Source organism: Pseudorasbora parva, chromosome 18, assembly GCF_024679245.1.
Source record: "Pseudorasbora parva isolate DD20220531a chromosome 18, ASM2467924v1, whole genome shotgun sequence".
Classification (NCBI taxonomy): Eukaryota; Metazoa; Chordata; class Actinopteri; order Cypriniformes; family Gobionidae; genus Pseudorasbora; species Pseudorasbora parva.
Genome location: NC_090189.1, coordinates 20120297 through 20141572, shown reverse-complemented (window position 1 = coordinate 20141572; position 21276 = coordinate 20120297). Strand labels below are relative to the sequence as shown.

Genomic DNA, 21276 nt, shown 5'->3' with positions numbered 1-21276 from the left:
CTTGTGTGTGGTTTTAAGTTATTTGATAAATAAAAATGAACAAGAATTTAAGAACAAATCACACCAGGATAGATTAACTTTTTAGTCCACATAAACAAATACAGGTTTATGAAAAATTATGACAATTATTAAAATACCGTTTTAAAGCATCATGGTACAAAGAAAGGAAAATCACAACGAAATGCTACGACTAGTTGAAGTTTGCCTAAAGCCTGCAATCTTTTATTCAGGTATAGCTACTACCACTGCACAAAACTTGCTAACTAATAAATATTTCGTAAACGCAATAAACAATTGAAGTTTAGGCATAAATTCGCGCGACATTGAAACGATTTACCTTTTTTTGAAACAATAGATTTTATCTGCTGAGATACAAGGAGGAGCAAGCTAAAATTCTCAGTTTCACGCGCATGTGCGGGAAACTCATGAATATTCATGTAAGCTCCGCCCACTGAAACCGAAAATCTCAGAAACCAAAAATCTCGTAACACCGGTCTGTCATGTTTGCGTCATCGCGATGCATAATGAAGCTGAAGGACAACAGACAACAGAGGAGTGAACCGTTTGGATCATTACAGATGAGACGTTATATGCTACAAATAACGAGTCAAGTAAGTATATCTTGATATAAGCTCTCTTGATTTTACATTTTCACCGTAACATGGTAGCTCTCTATTACGGTGTAGTTATTTAGTTTAATCGCAGATAGGATAGACGCACTATGGACTCGGGAGGTGAATTAATCATGTTTCCTATCATGTATCTAAGATTGCATTATAATAATTTCTTAAATCGGAATGTGATCGCCGGTGTGGGCATGTTCAATGAATCTGCCTGCTGTAAATACAATATTTGAATCGAACTCCTACTTTTTAAATGGACAGAAGACATTTATTCCATATATTAACTTATAACAACCAGTAATGAAATAATGATTTTAATATGTTCTTTTCTTTTTGCATTTGGAGAGTAAGATGTTAAAGTACTATTTGTGTTTTTAATATTTTGTGCTTATTTTATTTTTTATTTTGTAGGATCAATACAGATTTGTTATTGGAGATCCAGTGCAAGCTGTGTGGAATTACAGAGCCATCTTGATGAGGTCAAGTTAATGTTAATTATGAATTTATGCCCAGCCATGACACTGATCACACAAGCTAAAACATAACTATCAAGTCTTTAGCTTTTAAATGCTTTGCATCTTGTCCATTTGTAAGTAATACATTCCCACTTGTGCATTTACAGATCCCCTAATCATTATATATTTTACAGGCCACACACCCAAAGGAATGGAGCCGCAGCATTGCTGTGCCAGGCGTGGTAAATACAGAAACATCCTTCATGGAGATGGTGCGAGGTAAGAATAAACTAGCAAAGCAAGATGAGGAAAAATGCAAAAATACTTGTCTCAATTTACATTGGTCTTGGGTTATTTATCTATATTTAAGTTATGTTTAATTCCCTGTAAAGTAGGAATAAAAAACATTATTAAAATGTTCTCTATTTTTAAAGTCCAGTGTCAGTGAAGATGATGTGCTCAGTGGTATACGTGAAGGAACCTCTCCAATCATTCTACCCTGACGACTGAGGTAATTCATCACATAGGGGATGCAGTTGTGGTCAAAAGCGTACACACACCATGCAGAATAAACTGCTTCATCAGGGCAGTACTAGATAAAAAAAGAGACAACATGCTCATTTTTATGATTTCTTTTTTTCTTCTTCTTTTTTTCATACAGATACTGCTGTGTGAATATAAACTTTGGAGCACAACTGTACATCTATCGTTTTAATTTAATTGAGCCAATTATAATAATGGATAGATCTGTTTTATAAACAAGTTTTTTCTTTGCGTTTTCTTTTTCTTTCCTCAAGGTATATATTTTTTTGCTTTCCTGCCTCTTTGGAACATGTCCATTCACATCTACTGTGGAGAGATGGTGCGCCTGTTTCCTACTGATGGAGAGCTTCTGGGACATTGACATAAACAGCACTTTCCAAACAACTTGAAAATAGTTGGTGACAAACAATTTTGTGTGCCTTTGGAGTTCTTCAGTTTTTTTTTCTTTCTTTTTTTTTTTCTTTCACTGTAATGCTGGAATAAGATTTTAGAATAAACCTTTTGGTCCTAATTTTGGTGCTAGAAAAGGTTTAAGAGCTTATAAGTTCAGTAACACTTTACAATAAGATCTAATTTGTTAACGTTATTTAATGTATTGGCCGACATGATCTAACGGTGATTTATTTTTATTTATTTCTTTTATTTAATTTTTTACAGTGTTTATTAATAGTTGTTGACCTTGCTTAATAAATTATAGTTCAAAGCTGGTTAATTAAATTTATAGTCATTGTTCATGCAAGTTAAAAATGCATTAAATAATTAACATATATACAGCTTTTGATTTTAAGATTGCATTAATAATAGGGGTGTAACAGTACACAAAGCTGACAGTTCGGGGAGATAACACTAAATATAAAAATGCTTTTTTTTTTTTTTTTTTTGGTTTACTGAACACATTGTAATTGTCCTAAACTAAAGGTTTCTTAAAGAATTAAAAATATAATATAAAAAATATCTCTACTAATTATTATTATTATTACCTTTATTTAACCAGGAGAAAAACTCACTGAGATTAAAATGTCCTGTCCTGGCCAAGATAGGCAGCTCTGTTTGCATGTACAGTTATACATAAAAAGTCACATAAAAAACATAAAACATACAACCAGTCAAAAACTATTACACACCATTAATTTACTCTCAAAATGATGAAGTAAAATTTTAAAATGACTAAATGTCACCAGATCTTTTAGCTTCAACTCAGTCTGGAGCAAATTCCAATCTGAGGCTGCGACATATTTGAAGGACGTTTTGCCAAGCTTAACTCTAACAAAGGGCACACAAAGATTATAATTTGATTCAGAATGTAATATATAATTGCCTTGTTGTTTCTGTTTAATCAAACGACAAAGAATGCTGTATAGTGTAGACTATATAGGGAGGCCTTACTTGCACTTGCATTGTATGCAAACGTGTAAAATTCTCATGCATTAACTTATAAATCTAATTATAGGTTAGATTTTTTTCAGGTTTTCAGGTTAAGTAGAATATGATGAATATATAGGCTAATATAATGCATACATTTAGTGAAAGAGTTCATCTCTCTCGTGTTTTATCGACATCTTTCTGCTGTTGAAACACTGAACGATTACACAATGTGATACATTTTAGTAAGTTGTAATGTATCCTTAACATACCTTCTGATGTTAATTCATGTTTATTCTTTGACTATGACAAGGTGATCACATTCACTCGTGCCGCGGTGCTGCTTGAACTGATGTCTTTACAGTGATCTGTCATGTCACATTAAAGAGCATCAATATGGCATCACTTGAATTTAATGATAAAATTGACAGAATACATATGTTCTTGTGTTTGTGTAAATAGTTTTTTGGGTTTTTCTTGGGCATCAAAAAAAAGTTTTTTTTGTATATTTGTTTTACAGATTGTTTTGTCAATAAATGTAGAGGATTTAAATTTGGATGTGTTTATTATACGAAATTGCAGCTGTATTATTTGAAAAATGTAATTATGAATGTATTTCATTATATTAGAGTGTACATGTAAATTACGTTAAGGTATATTTTAGTTCATATTAATTGCTTGTTTTTAAGACAGTAGAATGGATGTCAGTACATTGAGCAGTGCACTTTAATTACAATTTTAATACACTAGAAGCGATTATGAAAGTACATATAAAGTTGTATTTAAGTACCACTTAAGTTGTTCCAAAAAATCACTCTTAATTGCAACTTATTGTATTTTATTTCAACTTAATATGTGATAAATTTGAAATCAATTGCATATAATGTGTGTTAAGTACACCGAAAACATTGCATTTAATTCACACTTAAGTGTATATTTAGCTGACATTAAAGTATGTTTTAGTTCACATTAATTGCTTGTCAGTACATTGAGCAGTGCACTTTAATTACAATTTTAATACACTAGAAGTGATTATGAAAGTACATATAAAGTTGTATTTAAGTACCACTTAAGTTGTTCCAAAAAATCACTCTTAATTGCAACTTATTGTATTTTATTTCAACTTAATATGTGATAAATTTGAAATCAATTACATATAATGTGTGTTAAGTACACCGAAAACATTGCATTTAATTCACACTTAAGTGTATATTTAGCTGACATTAAAGTATGTTTTAGTTCACATTAATTGCTTGTCAGTACATTGAGCAGTGCACTTTAATTACAATTTTAATACACTAGAAGTGATTATGAAAGTACATATAAAGTTGTATTTAAGTACCACTTAAGTTGTTCCAAAAAATCACTCTTAATTGCAACTTATTGTATTTTATTTCAACTTAATATGTGATAAATTTGAAATTAATTACATATAATGTGTGTTAAGTACACCGAAAACATTGCATTTAATTCACACTTAAGTGTATATTTAGCTGACATTAAAGTATGTTTTAGTTCACATTAATTGCTTGTCAGTACATTGAGCAGTGCACTTTAATTACAATTTTAATACACTAGAAGTGATTATGAAAGTACATATAAAGTTGTATTTAAGTACCACTTAAGTTGTTCCAAAAAATCACTCTTAATTGCAACTTATTGTATTTTATTTCAACTTAATATGTGATAAATTTGAAATCAATTACATATAATGTGTGTTAAGTACACCGAAAACATTGCATTTAATTGCACAATTAAGTGTATTTAGTATAAGTATATTATCTGTGTAATAAGTACACTTTATAAAAGTACACTAAAGTGCACTTTTTTTTCACAAGGGTGGTCACCTGAAGTCCCTGTGTCAACCAGAACAGTTTGTCAGATTCTGTCTCGAAATAGCCTCCATGGTCGAATCAGTGCCCAGAAGCCAGCACTAAACAAAAGACAATTGAAAAACCGTGTGGCATTTGCCAAGGCCCACAGCCTGCTAAAAGGATGGATGCTGGAAAAGTGTCAGAAGGTGGATTTTTCAGATGAATCTTCTGTTGAATTACACCACAGTCGCCGCAAATATTGCAGGAGACCTACTGGAGCCAGAATGGATCCGATATTCACCCAGAAAACAGTGAAGTTTGGTGGCGGAAAAATCATGGTCTGGGGTTACATCCAGTATGGGGGTGTGCGAGAGATCTGCAGGGTGGAAGGCAACATCAATAGTCTAAAATACCAAGAAATCTTAGCTACCTCTTATTCCCAACCATAAAAGAGGCCAAATTCTGCAGCAGGACGGTGCTCCATCGCATACTTCCATCTCCACATCAATGTTCCTCAGGCGAAGAAGATCAAGATGCTCCAGGATTGGCCAGCCCAGTCACCAGACATGAACATCATTGAGCATATGTGGGGTAGGATGAAAGAGGACGCATGGAAGACGAAACCAAATAATATTGATGAACTCTGGGAGGCATGCAAGACTGCTTTCTTATTGTATGAATCCTTGCCAAACCGCATGGATGCAGTCCTTCAAGCTCATGGAAGTCATACAAGATATTAAATTTGGATCTCACAGGACCACAACTTAATTTGCTGACATATTTTTGTATTTGCAGTAAATTTGTTCAATTTCTTTATAGGCGACAAAACTTTTGTCTTGCCAAAATTCGACCTTTCTGTCTTGATTAAATGATAAATATTTTTTCTATGAAAATTATTTATTTTTCAGTGCATTAAACATCATTTGGGAGGGTTTTAGCTTTTCATGTGAGCTATTTCTAACACCAATTAATTAATTAAAAGTCAGGTTAATATCAGGTATTTCTAGAAAATAGATAAGCGACAAGACTTTTGTCAGGGACTGTATGAAAAGATTATATATATATATATATATATTATTATTTTTTTTTTTAATTTTAATTTTTATTTTTTTTATAATAATATGTAATTTACAAAACACATTTTACCCTAAAACTACAAGACAACCAAAGCCAGAAATATGAACAAGTTGTGTTCCAAGTTTTAAAGGTGTCATGAACTGGCTTTTAAAAAAAATTGTATACTGTTGTCTGAGGTCAACTTACGATGTTTGCGTGGTTTTTACATTTAAAAACATAATGAATACGTAATAGGCTATTTTCTCTCCTGAACGCTCGGTTTTTATGGGCGTGCCACACTGACTTGGAAGAGTTAAAGTAAATGCCTATTAGCCTAGAAATCTAGACGCACCCTAGCGGCAGCAAATTTAATTTGCGCGCAAGTGTGGTCTAGCAACTCTCAATTCCTATCTGAGCTATATTCCTCAGAGTCTGGACGGCCCAATCACATTGTGTATAGAGTCGGTGGGCGGGGCCATAATGACGACGGCCGAGTTGCGTTTGCGTGCTTCTAGTAACACAGAAACTGGCGAACGGCGGCGGTCTTTCGAATCAGCTCTGCCCGCGCCTCCGGAAGACTTGGAGTTAAGCTTTCCTCTGAGAAAAGAACAAAGAGCGGCACTGAAGTCATTCTTAAAAAGGGAAGATGTGTTCGGAGTTTAGCCGACCGGATACGGTGAATGTTTAATCAGTCAGCGAGCTCCCCTTCACCGTCGTTGCTCCGGTTGGTGTAGCGCTATCCTATCGCGTGCAGAGGGAGTTTGAAAGACAACCGTTTATCCCGCGCCTCGGATTGAGCCCTGTCTATGGTGAGTTTCCAGACCATACATCTTGATGTGGGTCTGGCTTGTCAGGCTAAATGCCCATGGCAGCGCTCGCAAAACGTCTTTATCAAACAAATTTATCTCTCATCCACCCGCAACTGATTGGAATTTTTTTATTACTTGGCCCATCCGATCAATGGATATAAGCAAGAACCATGCAACACACTCACACACACACACACACACCAAATATGTTGCAGACAGCATGATCAAAACTTCCACAATTGTATTTTTCCTTTAAATATCAAGTCTAGAGTGAACAGCGCACGTCTCCACGAAGGAATTCCCTAGTCTGCGCTGACTGATCATAGAGACACTGCTGGGTACGTTGGGCTTCAAGCAGGTGTTCCTTGACTAGGGGCATTATTTGATCAATTATCTCTCTCATTTCTTGAACATGTTCCACTAGCGAGCGGTCGGTGGAGGGTTGTTGTTCCCAGGCCTTTTTTGGTGACGTCCAGCAGCCAGCGGAGTTGTCGTCCGAACAGCAACTCGAACGGAGTAAAGCCAGTGGAAGCTTGGGGGACCTCTCGAATCCCAAAGAGCACATAAGGGATCATTCGGTCCCAATCGCGTCCATCTTCAGTTGCCACTCACATTAACAACCGCTTGAGGGTCTGGTTGAAGCGTTCTACTAGACCATATGTCTGGGGGTGGTATACTGATGTGCGGAGGTGTTTCACTTGTAGTAACTTACACAGATCCGCCATGACCCGGTGGATGAAGGGAGTACCTTGGTCCATCAGGATTTCCGATGGAATTCCCACCCGGCTGCATAGAACAAACAACTCCTGGGCTATCACACCGGCCATAATCTACCAGAACCAGAATGTATTTATGGCCCCGTGCCAACTTCAGCAGTGGTTCCACGATGTGCATCCCAATGTGTGAGAACGGGACTCCGATTACTGGTAGCAGAATCAAGGGGGTGGGGGCCGGTCTCTGTGAAGCTGTTAGTTGGCAAACTGCACAGGACTGGCAAAACCGTTTCACCTCAGCATTCATGCCCGGCCAATGAAAGCGATCCCTTATCCGCTGTGTTCAGCACCATTAACAACCCTGGCCTGTTGCCAGCAGTGCTTCAAGTGATTGTCCTCTCGTTGTTTTCTTCCTAGAGACCCGCTCCCTGTGATTTGCTGGAACAGATCAGAGAAATTTCAAGATTTGTCTGGGAGGACTCACCTGCTCTCTCACTTTTGGACAAGCCTGATGAGCTCTCATTTTCCGGGGTTGGCCTCCTCCCCTCCGGCGCCCAGGATAGTAGAGACCTCTTAGGAGCTGCTCCAAGCCTGGCAAGTCCCGTCCGAGCAAGACTGGTACCGAACAGGTCCTTCAAGACCCCGACCTCAACCATCCAGGTTCCTGGGGAGGCAGAGATTGAGACGGTTTGGGCTGGCATGTACCTCGTATCCACATGGACACAGGTGATTGGGAGGAGGGACCTGCCCAGTTTTGTGGATCCCAGCAGCTGGGGTTGAATGAGGCTGACACTGCTGCCGGTATCCAACACAGCTCGGACTCGGTGGCCGCTCACCCGGACCTCCTCCTCTGGGGCCCCAACGGGGATATTATGATGCACAATACACCCCGCCATTCAAGCCCGGGCCTCCGGCAGATTTGGGTCAGTCAGCATGAGCTCATCCTGTTCAGGTGCTCGAGAGGGGCCCACCAGGCTCCCCGACTTGTGGGGGCTGTTCATGCCTCGTTCTCCAGTGCCTCTATAGGGGAAGAAGGCGGCTCTCTCTCCCGACTCCCTTGCTGTTACAGCCTCAGACATCTCTACGGCTACCCCCAACTCAGGTACTGTGTGTGGAATTTGGAGCCCGACAGTGCATTGATGGGGACGGGGTAGTGCACATAGCAGTTTATCTACGGTGACCTTTTCGATCACATCCATCACGGTGGCCCCGTCTGCTTCTAACCACAGTTTAATGAGTCGACTCAGTTGGGCTGGTTGCATGCGAATGGGAATCCACGCATCATAAACCCTATCGTGGACCTTCTGAGCCACGCAGACTGGAGAGACGCCTATCTGAGCCAGGATCTTTTTTTCAGAAAAACATAATCATTCAGGTGAGATAGGGGAAGAGAAAAATAAACTTGTTGGGGTTCCCTGGTGAGGAGGGGGGCTAATTTCATTATCCATTCCCCTTCTTCCCAACCTTCACTCCTTGCAGCCACCTCGAACATCTGCAAAAAATACCTCTGGGTCGTCTTTGAAAGGGTCATGGATGGCCCGGAAAGTCGGACATCCACCAACAGGTTTCTGGTATAATCTGCACAAAGCCGCACCAGTTCCTCTGCCACCTGGTTTTGTCCTGCCACCACCTGTTCTGACAACTGTTGTTGACGGACTGACACATCAGCCAGATGCCGGATTACATCCCCTACGGTAAGGAGAGAAGTGACCTAACCGGGGTCCTCGTGTCCGGTGGGTCCTGCCCGCATACTCCACCAATGTTGCCCTTGACTACGGGAAGAGAGGAGAACAGACACAAAATGCAGTAAAGTGTCGCCCAGGGGCGTTTTTATTCTTCTAAAACACTGTCAATGTCCGTGCAAACAAACTCAGTCTCTGTGGTTAAGTGCCAGTGAAGTGCTTTGTAGTGTGGGTGCAGTTCCTTTTTAGCCTGTGGAGAGAGGGAAGCTTTAGTTGGCTTGGCTTCAGTACATGGACATCACATACTGTGAGTCTCAAACACCATTGCCTCCTCCTTCATATCTAAATCTTGTGCATGAAAAACACCACAGAAAAATAGTCGAATCTCAACATAACACCAACTGTGACGCAATCGCTGGGATCATTTAATATGAATGCCTCCAACATTTGCATATGTCAGCACATGTTCATTGTCAGGCGGAACTGCACAGCCGAATCTTTGGGAGTTCTGCAGGTAAAAGCGAGGATAGTGAAAATGGCAGATCATGGACACAAATGTCATGTTCCAGGCTGTGCAGGGGACGTGAGGACTTTTCATACCCTTCCTACAGATAAAAAATGTCAACAGTCATGGTTGATGTTCATTATAATCAGCTACAGCAACAATTTAATTCAAAATCGTTCATTTGCTCGGCCCATTTCATCCAATGTTAGTTTTTCCAACCTGGGACAATATCAAGCAAGTTTCACTCAGCGTCTAAAACTGAAGGAAGGGGCAATGCCAACTATATTCCTGCAAGCAGTAAGTAGTGATTTATCCACTTATTGACTGTCACTGACTGTTTCTTAGAGAGACAGCATTGTCTATATAATGCAAGAGGCTAGTAGCCTACAGTAAAAATAGTGTGTCTAATGACAACGGTTAATATTATTTTGTATTACAAAATACAACCGTAGATATGTATGTTGCTTACAGATCGTTCACTCGATCCTTCTAGCTAACGTCACCTTCTCCACCATATAAGTTAAAACGATAGTCATTTGACAAGGTTTCGATTCATTTTGTAAAAAATATATATTTATATTTTTTGAGAACTGAAGTATGATGTTTTTGCATGCTTGTATTTCAGAGTAAATCATAGTCACTGTGTAGCCTACATTGTGACTAACGTTATATAAACATGCAATATCGTTGACAGAAAAACAAATCTAAAATATAGTTAAAAAAATAAAAACTTGAACAAAAAGCACTGGTTTTGGTTTTGTCGGGGAAAGTGTTCATGCTTGCGGTTGCCAGATTTCAGTAATTTAAATCCCCCAATCAAAGCTTTTCTGTGAAAAGAACATGTATACTATGCTGTATTTTGCCTAAACATTTTTAGGCAAGACCCAAACGCACTCGAGACGTCAGACTGTCACAAGCTTCATATATTGCTGCCGTTGCATGCTCTATCCCAGACACAAGGATTGCAAACACTAGTTTTCTACCACCGTCTATACATCTCGAAAACAGATTTGAAATATTAATGAATGTGAGTTAGGAATCCCCAAACGTGATGAATGTGATCGAAAACAGATTGCATCAGCCCGCAGTTAAAACTAATGCTAACAGGCGCTCAAGGTCGAGCAGACAGCGTCGCTCAGCTCAGAGAGCACCCGAGGCCAAGGACTCTGATAGGGGGTGACTCTACAGTCAGAAACATTCACAGCAGAGATACAACTACATGCTGCCTTCCACAAGCAACCATTTCTGATGTAAACAGGGAAATTGAGAACATTCTGATGAAACATAAGACTGCAAATCAACTAATCATTCATGTGGGGAGGAACGATATTCAGAGAGAGCAGTCAGAACTCATGAAGTCGAACTTCATTGAACTTTTTGAAACACTTAGAAAACTGAAAGTTCAGCCCACTGTGGACCACTGCCAACAAGAGGAACAAATAGGTTCTCAAGGTTGCTTGGGCTTAATACATGGCTGCAAAAAACCTGTAACATGAATGGAGTGAACTTCATTGATAACTTCAATTTCTGCTGGAGTCAGAGACAACTGTTTACATCAAATGGCCTCCATCCAAACAAACTTGGTGCAAGAGTGCTAAAGGACAATATTTATTTTCCCCTTCATCATCCTTCAGCTGTGTGTTTTAACCCACTCAACCTGATACAGAGTATGGATGACCACAGGACTTCATTTCAGCTCCTGAATGGACATTTGGTTGACACATCCCACAAGGACAATGAGAACAACACGCAGCCACAACAATTGCTCATGGACACACTCCCAGCTGAGCCCTGCCCACAGAGCTCACCACAGACTGACTGTGATGGATTAGAACTGCTCCAAGATTCAGTACCCAAAGATGACTTTCTTGAAAATGGACAGCAAAGCCAGGACAACATACTTCAGCTTGCAATAACACCAGAGCAACAGCCCCTCTCACCGGACATGTCATTCCTCTCTCCAGCATCCCCGCATCTGGGCTTCTCAGAGAAAATTGAGGAACTTATTTTTTTTCTTGGAACAAGACTATCACACTCGATTGCTGCGAGCCCCCAGATATCAACCAAAAAGTGTCGAGCCCTTCAACCACCAAAGCCTGTGGGCCCAGCTCCCCCTCCTCCTGTGAGATTTCTTTGGTCACAACGCCAGGGCCCACATCCTCCTCCATCTGTTGTAGGTGAACCAAAAACAACGGATTCCAGCTCTCAGTGATGTGTTTTGGGTCCCCGCTATGATAACAGTAACTTTATCAAATGTTTACAAAACAAGTGGGAACCCAGTGTGCCTGCCTCTTTCTCTGTCTCTGTTCTGTTACGTGAAAGAAAGTCTAAGGCCTTGTCAGGCCGCTTAACAAACCAATATAATCTGCTGCCTGTCACTTGTCAAACTAAGACTAATGTGGGTGTAAAAATTAATACTGTAAAGTTAGCACTTTTAAACATCTGTTCACTTAAGAACAAATAATTTCTAGTCAGCGACTTAATCTCCACAAACAACCTTGATTTTTTGCTTCTAAATGAAACGTGGTTAGAAGAAAACTGTAGTGCAACAGTCCTAAATGAAGCAGCCCCTCCTAACTTTACTTTTATGAGTGTTTGCAGAGCAGTTAGGAGAGGTGGGGGTGTTGCTACTCTTTTTAAATATGTCTTTCAATGTAAGCAAGTGTCATTTGGTGAATATTTGTCTCTAGAATATCTGGGTATTGTGTTAAAAGGTGCTCCACGCATCCTGCTTATCATTGTTTACAGGCCTCCAAAGTACTCTCCAGCCTTTATTGAGGAATTTACAGAACTGTTATCAATAATTTCCTCAGAATTTGACTGTTTTGCTATTGCTGGGGATTTTAACATTCACAAAGACAATATTGAATCCAGTACAACAAAAGAGCGCATGACTGTTCTTAACACTTTTGATTTGACACAGCATGGAAATGGACCCACACACAATCATGGACACACTCTAGATTTACTTATCAGTAAGGGTCTAAACATTTCATCAATTGTTATTAAGGATGTGGCACTGTCTGATCATTTCTGTATTTTCTTTGACATATCAATCTCTCCTGCCATTGAAGCTAGATCTGTCTCTGTCAAAAAGAGATGCTTAAATGAGAACACTAATGTACTGTTTATGAAGGCTTTATCTCTAAAACCAAGCATATCTGCAGACTGTTGATCTTTCAGTAAACGTTCTTTGTAACCGTGTGGGTGCCTGATAATGTCGCATGTTCTGTTTCTTTCAGTAGTCATCTATGGCGTTGAGGCTGGGAAGGAGAGCACAGGAAAAGCAGGTCGTACAACATACATTGCGCACCACGGAGGACGTTTTTTTGTTGCTGTATTACACACACTAGGTTAAGAGAGAGTGCCGTAATTTGTATGTTTTGTTTTGTTTAGTTAGCGTAGTTTAGTTTGGGCGTCATTGACGCTGAAGACTTTTTGTTTCTACATTTTGCTTTGGTAGTTAGTTTAGTGGTTAAACTTAGTTAGTGTTTTTTGTTTTGTTAATTTCTTTGATTTGGCCTCTACTCGTGTTCCCCTTCCCACCTCGAATTTGAGCATTGTTTATATGTTTTCTTTCTGTTTACTTTATGTATGTTTGTAAATATTATTGTAAATATTAGAATCTTCACTAGCTCCTCATGAGTGGGAGAGTGAAGAAGGCAATTCAGCCTGAATTTCACACGCCTCGATACTGAGTGCATCTGTCTCCTCAGAGCCAAACAACTGCAGCATCGTGGGCTTCCGCACGGGGCGGGAGAGCATCTGAATCGGCTGGCCATGATTAACAGTCTGAGGAGCAGCTTTTCACATTTGCTGCAGGCAGTCCCCTCGAAAGCTGCCTGAGTTTGCTGCACACAAGGACAATACACACACAATCGGTTTGTGTACGTGTCCGTAATAAAGCAAGGACACGAGTGCACACACCATTTTATACTGCTCGCTTGCCATAATCTTGTTTCTCACTGATAACAGGGACAAACAATACCAAATAGACTGGCCATTTTCACATAAAACGCCTCACTGAAGAGCAAAAAGCTGTCTGCATTATGTGCTGGCATCTCCATTGTAGCTTCCATGTATGCCGTTAAATACTACATCATGACGCAGCACCAATCAGGATTGGAGATTTCATTCATGCTTCAGACACACTACGCTAAGGGAGCATCCCCAAAGTGTCATTAGACGCAGTGCGAGTTCCCTCAAAAGGGAACTTTGGGTACATAGAAATTCGCCGCAACTGGCGGCCATCTTGTCACAGGCAGCTCGCTCAATTGTAACAGTGTGTTTTAATGGTGCATGTACTTTTAAATAACCATAACTTGCTAAAATTTTAACAAATTTTCAAACTGTTTCGTTTGTTATAAACATGTAGTTATGACACTACATACTTATTAATAATTATAACCACGGACTTCAATATGAAAGTAACATTGAACAGATAGGTGCAATGAATATGTTAAATCAATATATAGGCTACTAAAACTGTGTACCAAATGGCAACATGAGAAATATTATATACACTTTATAATAAGAATATCACTATTATAATAAAATAATTTGTATAAAAAAAACAAACAAAAAAACAACTAAGTTTATTTTAACTTCAAAAAGGCAATTTACTCGGATTTCCCCCCCTATATTGCACTGTGCCTACTTCAGAGATCCCTTTTCCCACCTAATTTTGCCTAACATCAAATGCCTTACCTCTTTAGAAAGCTGAGACCCTGTGGTTTCTTAGGAAATAAGCTGAATAATTGTGTAAAGTACAGAGTTATTAGGCACAGAGTTATAGCTTCTAGAATATTGTTTTTTTTACACAAGGTGCACGAATAAGTCGTTTATCGAAATTAAAAGCTGCGATTTCAACGTGTTAAAGCATCCAGATTTGTAGCTATGTTAATAACGTTTGTAAGAAGCCAAACCATTTGTAAATCCGTCAATATTTTAGCGAGATAAGAGTATTTATGTTCGTACAGATCACTCATCTTACATCAGGTTCCACAAAGCCCGACAGAAAGCTTGCCTGTGACAAGATGGCCGCCGGTGATGACGATGGTGACTCCACTGTAAGACATCTAGCCTTTATTATGGATATCTATGGTGAATCCGGCCAAACGTGGATCAGCTGTGTCGTCATCAGAGTTCGTGCAGCCTGGTGAAGCTCTTGAGAACCTGCACTGTTTGTATCAACCAGGGCCGGCCCGTGGCATAGGCGGAATAGGCAAATGCTAGGGCCTTCAAAATTTGTGATTTTTCCTGTTTTATTACTATTTTATTAATATATAGTACCTGTAATAACCCCCCTTCACAAACACACACTTTGTTTCACCCCATTAACCCCCGCTTCCTTTAAATTTCTGACCAATCACACGTAAGAAAAAAGTTCTGCTCAGACGATATGTCGAGAACAAGCTCCAAGAACTCCCAAACCAGGGCTGCGAGAACTTTTTTCTTTGTTCTTGTGGAGTATGTAAAGGTCTTTATCCTGTCATGTGCTTCCCTAGTCTCATGATTTCTGATTGATTGTTCAGTCATTTGTTTCTCTGTTCTGTTTTGTGATTAGATTATTGTCTCGTTCACAGGTGTATTTATTGCTTACTAGACTTTGTGTATAAATACCCCTCATGTTACCATTGTTCCTATAGCTTTGTTAGTGTCATACTACTGTTTTTGTGTTGTTTCCTTGTTAAAGTTCATGGTCATGTCTAGTTAAGTCAAGTCTTTGTTTTGCTCACTTTTAAATATTTTCAATAAACTGCACATAGGTTCAAGTTCAGCTCACATTCAGTGGACTATTGTGACACCTTTCTCTCTATGGTGAACTAGACCTGCAACCCAAAAAGTGGGTGTCATTCTGTTTAGTCTTTACCACCCCCAGAAGATACCAACCTACATTTTTTTTTGTTTTCATTGTTTCTGTCCAAAATATCATACAATTAAAGCAACATTGGCTGTGAATGTTGCCTTTCTATAGTTTAAACAGTGCATTGTGGTTCAGCTGAATGTCATAACGATACATATAACTTTCTTTGCAACCTATACCCGACACCATTTTAACCAGAGGTGGACAAAGTACAACTCCATTACTTGATTAAAAGTAAAAGTAACTGGTCAAATATTACTCTGTTACATTTGACAATTGTAAAAAGGTTTTTACTTAAGTAAAAGTACAGAAGTAGCCCTACTTGCTTTTAACAGTACTTAACTGTACCTTTTTCATGTCAATGCATTATTTTATTATTGTTGCATTGTTGTATAAATGCACACATGTGCCATCTTGGTGGTTTAAGCCAATCAGTGATGTTTGTCTTTCAAATGTAGTGATTAAACTCATAAGTTTCCAGAAAGAAAAAAAAGTACTCAAAAAGTGCACGTACGGTACTCAAGAAAATGCACTTAGTTACTGTCCACCTCTGATTATAAATGATTACAGAGTACTGGCGTATTAAAAGTAATAGCAACATCTATTTAATTTACCCTGTCTACACTATCAAACACTAAATAATTTTCTAATTTACAAAGGAAACCTTGCACAAATATACAATAATGATTTTAAGATATAAAAAGACATCTAATGGAACAGAAAATTGTTAAGAAACCATTATGATGCAGGGTTGTTGTTAAGAAAATCTATTTTTAGTCACATTTTTGTCCTCTAATCAAGAGACATATACAGTAAATATATTATATACACATTTTACACTTTATTTATAATATGCTTATCAAAAACTAATTATGTTACAAATAATTTTTAAAACCAAAGTATCATGACAACTGTTAAGGCATTCAGAAAGGTTACCTTTTACATCTTTTTGGTGCATGTGAAACTCTTAATGCAACACATGAAGTAAAAACTCTTTTGCGCACTGCCCTAACATTTAACCCATAGATTAGTGGGTTAAAAATAGGTGGAACTATAACTAATTCTAAAGCCAAAAAATGACGCAGACTCTCTGATATATCATTTGCACCATATCTGCTATACATTATATCAAACAACACAGCAAAAGTGAAATTGATCAGTAATAAAATGTGTGGTAGACATGTTTGCCAGAATTTCCTTCTGTTTTCTAAAGATGCTTTACATGCAGAGATAAGTTTAACATAGGACACTATGATTATAACTACAAAGCTAAAAAATATGACAGCAACAACGTATCCATAGACATTATTCACAAAAGATGATGCACAAGACAGTTTTACAACTGACCAGTTGTCACAATATAATTTATCTACATGATAAGCGCAAAATGGCTTCAAATTGGATAACAGAGTAGCAGTGAACACAGAAAAAGTGGGTACAATCCATGAAAACAGAATTAATTTCACACAGGTGAATTGAGTTAAAGTGGAATGATAGTCTAAAGGTTTACATATGGCTACATATCTATCATAAGACATCACTGTTAATATTGTAAACTCACACAGTAAAGAGCTGTAAATAACAAAGATCTGCAGAGCACACATGTGAGAGGAGATCACATATGAATCCAATATTAAATCAGACAGAAACTTAGGGTAGAATCCTGTGGCTCCGTAAACCCCATTAATACACAAATGAGACAAGAATATGTACATTGGTTCATGAAGTGCTTTCTCCATGATAATGACCATAACAAGACGAATATTAATTGACAATACAAGCACATATAAAACAAGAAAGCAAAAAAAATATACATGCCTATTTGATTTAGATTCTTTTGGTGCCATAAGAGTCAGCATCACAGGATAAGAAATGTTATCCATCATTGTATGCATGATGCAATGCAATACAACTTGTAAAGTTTAGATAAACTTTTAAAACAGTTTACATCTCATTAGGCTTCAGCATCTCCTGTTGGCTGAAGGAATGGCAGTGAGTCTCTCACAAATAAAAGAATGTTGGGAGGATTGGTTGGTTTTTATTAGTATTATATCATTAGGGATTTCTGTAGGAAATGTACTAAAATCTCTTGGGTTTAATTATTAACTCATGGAAAGAAAGAAAAAATCACATTGATTTGTTTTAAGTGAGCACAAACATCAAACCATCACTTTTTTTCTTTAATTTAAATTGCTGAAGAGATTTTTATCAATCGTCATGTTGGCAAATGTCCTTTTATTGTTTTTATCTGTCCATCATTGCAACTCATTTTAACAAATTATTTTGTTAGATGTTAACAGTTTATGACCCAATGCCAGTCGTGAAAAATGAAGACCAATATTCAGGAGTACAATTAATTAAAGAACATTTTTACTGAAGAATAGTTTGCAGTTTCATCAGCAGAAGCCAGCTTTAAGTTTCACAAGGAGATCCAATTGTCCCAACAGTTATACTGTTTTCAAGGTCTATCCATGTCATTACTGCAAGGTGGATGATTCTGATTGGCTTAGAGAAAATGAACAGTTGTGGTAAATTTCCGTACATTGTCAGTAAATCAGATGCACATGTCAATAAATCACTTATTAACGCTTTCACCCCGGAATTAGGCACACAGTGACCTTCCAGATCTGGAGCAGGTGCCAGCTTGCCCAGAAAAACAAGTCCATATCTTAGGTTGTCCATTGTACACCTTCTCAACAATGATCTGTAACACAGAATATTGGGCACATACAAAGATACACAGTCTCTTCAAGTTTGGAGCTGATTAAGCTCCAGTTCTTGACCAGAAAATTTCCCAAAACCTACTGATAATGTGCTTTCTCCAAGTGAGAGGAAAAGACAACAGTACAGGCAATATTCATTCAATTATTTAGAGTTTTAGTAAATGGGAACATAAAATGGCACTTAAGCCATGCCACCAATGCAGGCCCTCCAAGCAGGCCTCAGCCCTTCCAAAAATCTTCTCTTCTACAATCCGATCTTCAAGAACACGGAGCATCCCTAACAGCAAACAGCTGCTCCCTCCCGACCTCGGAGAAAGCCACCGAACACGCAGAAATACACACACACAAGCGAGAAGCCAAAACGAAACCAAAAAGAATGCAAGTATTCTTCTTCTTATAAAAGTCAAACTGCTGTAAAGAGGGTGTGTATTTCCCCGTTGAGACAAGTTAACTCCGTGAAGGTCGTATTGGATGAACTGAAGGAAAGCTGCTCCTTACCTCTAATGCTTTGTACCATCTCTCTCTCTTTCTCTCTCTCTCTTTTATCTCCCTCTAATTTCGTTCTATTCATTATTCTCTTTTATGTATTCTTTCGTTAATATCTATATTTCTACTATCTTGATGCATATTTAGTATGTACCTTCTGTGTGAATTGTAGTGTTATTTTTAGTCTGTGTTTATTAAACCTCCAAAAGACATTTAATGAGTTGAATCTGTTATTCTGCCACATACACAAAGTCAATGAAACTTGCGACCTAACGTTACCTGACTGCTTATGCTACTATGTTAGTAAAGTAAACTGTATGACCATTTGAAATATTGAACTTATCCTGATCAGTAAAGTTAATGTTTCTTATGCGCTCGTAAAGCAGTAATCCCTTATTGAGAATTGATTTGAAAAGTCTATAACTAATTTGCAGGACAAACTTAGTAGGATAATTTCAAGCAATTTCATAAAGGGTTACTTGTATTTAATTAAACAATTTTCCCTATCAGAAAATTTTAATACGTAATGAACAACTGGCAAATTATATTCATAAATTCATGAATATTGAATATTAAATCCCTTTTGAGTTAATTATTCCCCGAGACATTAAACTCATAAGTCGTTGTTGTTACAACTATATCAACCCGGCTCGCCTTCACTCCCATTGTCTGGTCTTGCACCGATCCCATCATTGACTACCTGTCCTTCCAAGAAGCCCTCATCTGTACCCATCTTCGTCTTCATCTTCGTCTTCACCTTCATCGTCCTTCGTCTGAGTGCCACCCACCTTCTAAGTATCACCTGTGTTTGAAACCTCTGTTAATAAACCTTGCACTTGCACTAATCCCTAATGTGTCCTCGTCTGTGTCTGACAGAAGACCAGACCGTATGCAGAGCTCTCCGGACACAGGCGGGGACTGCACCACAGACCACTTCACCACGATGGTTCACGCTGTACGGTCCTCACTGGTTCACGATACTCCCACCACTGCTACCCATGCTAGCGTATCATCACTTGCACCACCAACACCCGCTACTTCGTCAGCTGCCTGCGTAAGTCCCATGACCCAACCAGCGACCTACAGCGGCGCGGCGGAGGATTGCAGCGGGTTTCTCTTGCAATGTTCCCTGTATATGGAAGCGAATTCCCATCTGTTCCACAGCGAGAGAGGCCGGGTGGCGTTTATAATCTCATTACTCGCATTTGAGAGTGGCCGGGTGGCGTTTATGGGAAACGAAGGCCCCTTTAATCGGCTCCACCACAGCCTTCTGCACTCATCTAAAAGAGGTATTTGGTCAACAAACTGCCGAATTATCTGTCCATGATCAACTGTTTTCTATTTGCCAAGGCAAACGAGAGACAACGGGTTCCTATGCACTGCGTTTCTGTACGCTGGCCTGTATGAGCGGACAGAATGAATCAGCCCTCATTACTGCCTTCCGCCACAGCCTCCTCGCTGAAATCAAGCAACTCGTTGGGGTCTACGAGGACGCCATGGGCTTGGAAGCCCTCATCCAGAAAACCATCCGCGTGTCTCAACAGTTATCTGCCTGTGGCCTCTCCTCACCCGCTACCAATCCTCCGCCTGCTCAAACATCTGTCGCACCTGAACCCATGCAGATCGACTCTTACCATCTAACCACCACCGAACGCCAACGCAGGATCTCATTAAATCTGTGCCTGTATTTTGGGGGAGATGGATATGGCATGACGACCTGCCCTGTGTGACCTACTCGGCCAGCGGTGAGTACCTTTCAGTTACCACCTTTAACGGCAAACCTTACTAAGACGCCAGTATTCGTTTGTAATTCCCACTCATCTGTTGCAGCACAAGCCCTCATCGACTCCGGGTCGGCGGGAAACTTCATCAGTCAGCAAACCCTTAAAAAGGTTAACCGCCCAACGTCAACGTTGTCCCGTCGACCTCAGAATCACAACCATTCAGGGAAAGCTGGAGGAGTCAACCACGGACATCATCCTGGGACACCTCTGGCTCATCTTGCACCAGCTGTATATCCACTGGTCCACCGGAGAGATCCTGCAATGGGGTGAGAACTGCTTTGATCGTTGTATTCATCGTCCTCGCCGAAAAGGTCCATCATCTTCAGTTCCTCCATCATTACCTGTCCAGTCCAAAAATAGTAGAGAGTCCCGAAACTCCAGTCAACGTGGCCATTTCCCCAGCTTACCGGGTATTCCAGGATGTCTTCAGTAAGCAGTTGGCTACCAAACTACCACCCCATCGGCCATGGGACTGCGCCATTGACCTCCTGCCTGGGGCTACTTTACCTAAGGGCCACGTCTATCCTCTGTCCATCCCGTAAAAGAAGGCCATGGAGGAGTACGTGCTCGAATCGCTGCAACAAGGGTTCATCTGTCCATCGACCTCCCCTGCCGCTTCAAGCTTTTTCTTCGTGGCCAAGAAGGATGGAGGCTTGCGGCCGTGTATCGACTACCGTCATCTTAATTCTCAGACTGTCAAGTTTAGTTATCCTCTTCCTCTGGTCCCATCCGCACTAGAACAGCTCCGTTGGGCCACCATCTTCTCCAAGCTCGATCTCAGAAATGCCTACAACCTCATTCGCAAGGTAGACGAGTGGAAGACAGACTTCATCACTCCCTCAGGTCACTATGAAT

General features: G+C 39.4%; 1 protein-coding gene and 1 long non-coding RNA gene across 3 annotated transcripts; one reads left to right on the top strand and one right to left on the bottom strand.

Moving 5' to 3' along the window:
• Positions 1 to 499: 499 nt before the first annotated feature.
• On the top strand, positions 500 to 2372 carry LOC137046732 (uncharacterized). 2 transcript variants are annotated; one of them, XR_010899031.1, is made up of 5 exons: positions 500 to 611; positions 1035 to 1102; positions 1273 to 1357; positions 1513 to 1589; positions 1876 to 2372. It is a non-coding gene; the product is annotated as an uncharacterized lncRNA (long non-coding RNA). The 2 variants fall into 2 exon arrangements; XR_010899030.1 differs by having other exon boundaries at positions 1035 to 1357.
• A 5899-nt stretch (positions 2373 to 8271) lies between these two features.
• Positions 8272 to 17311, bottom strand: LOC137046015 (olfactory receptor 4E2-like). Its single transcript, XM_067423072.1, has 3 exons — positions 16365 to 17311; positions 9521 to 9662; positions 8272 to 8721 (listed from the first exon to the last, which is right to left on the bottom strand). Exons 1-3 carry the CDS (start codon positions 17309 to 17311, stop codon positions 8272 to 8274), a joined length of 1539 nt encoding a protein of 512 aa, XP_067279173.1.
• Between the last annotated feature and the right edge of the window lie 3965 nt (positions 17312 to 21276).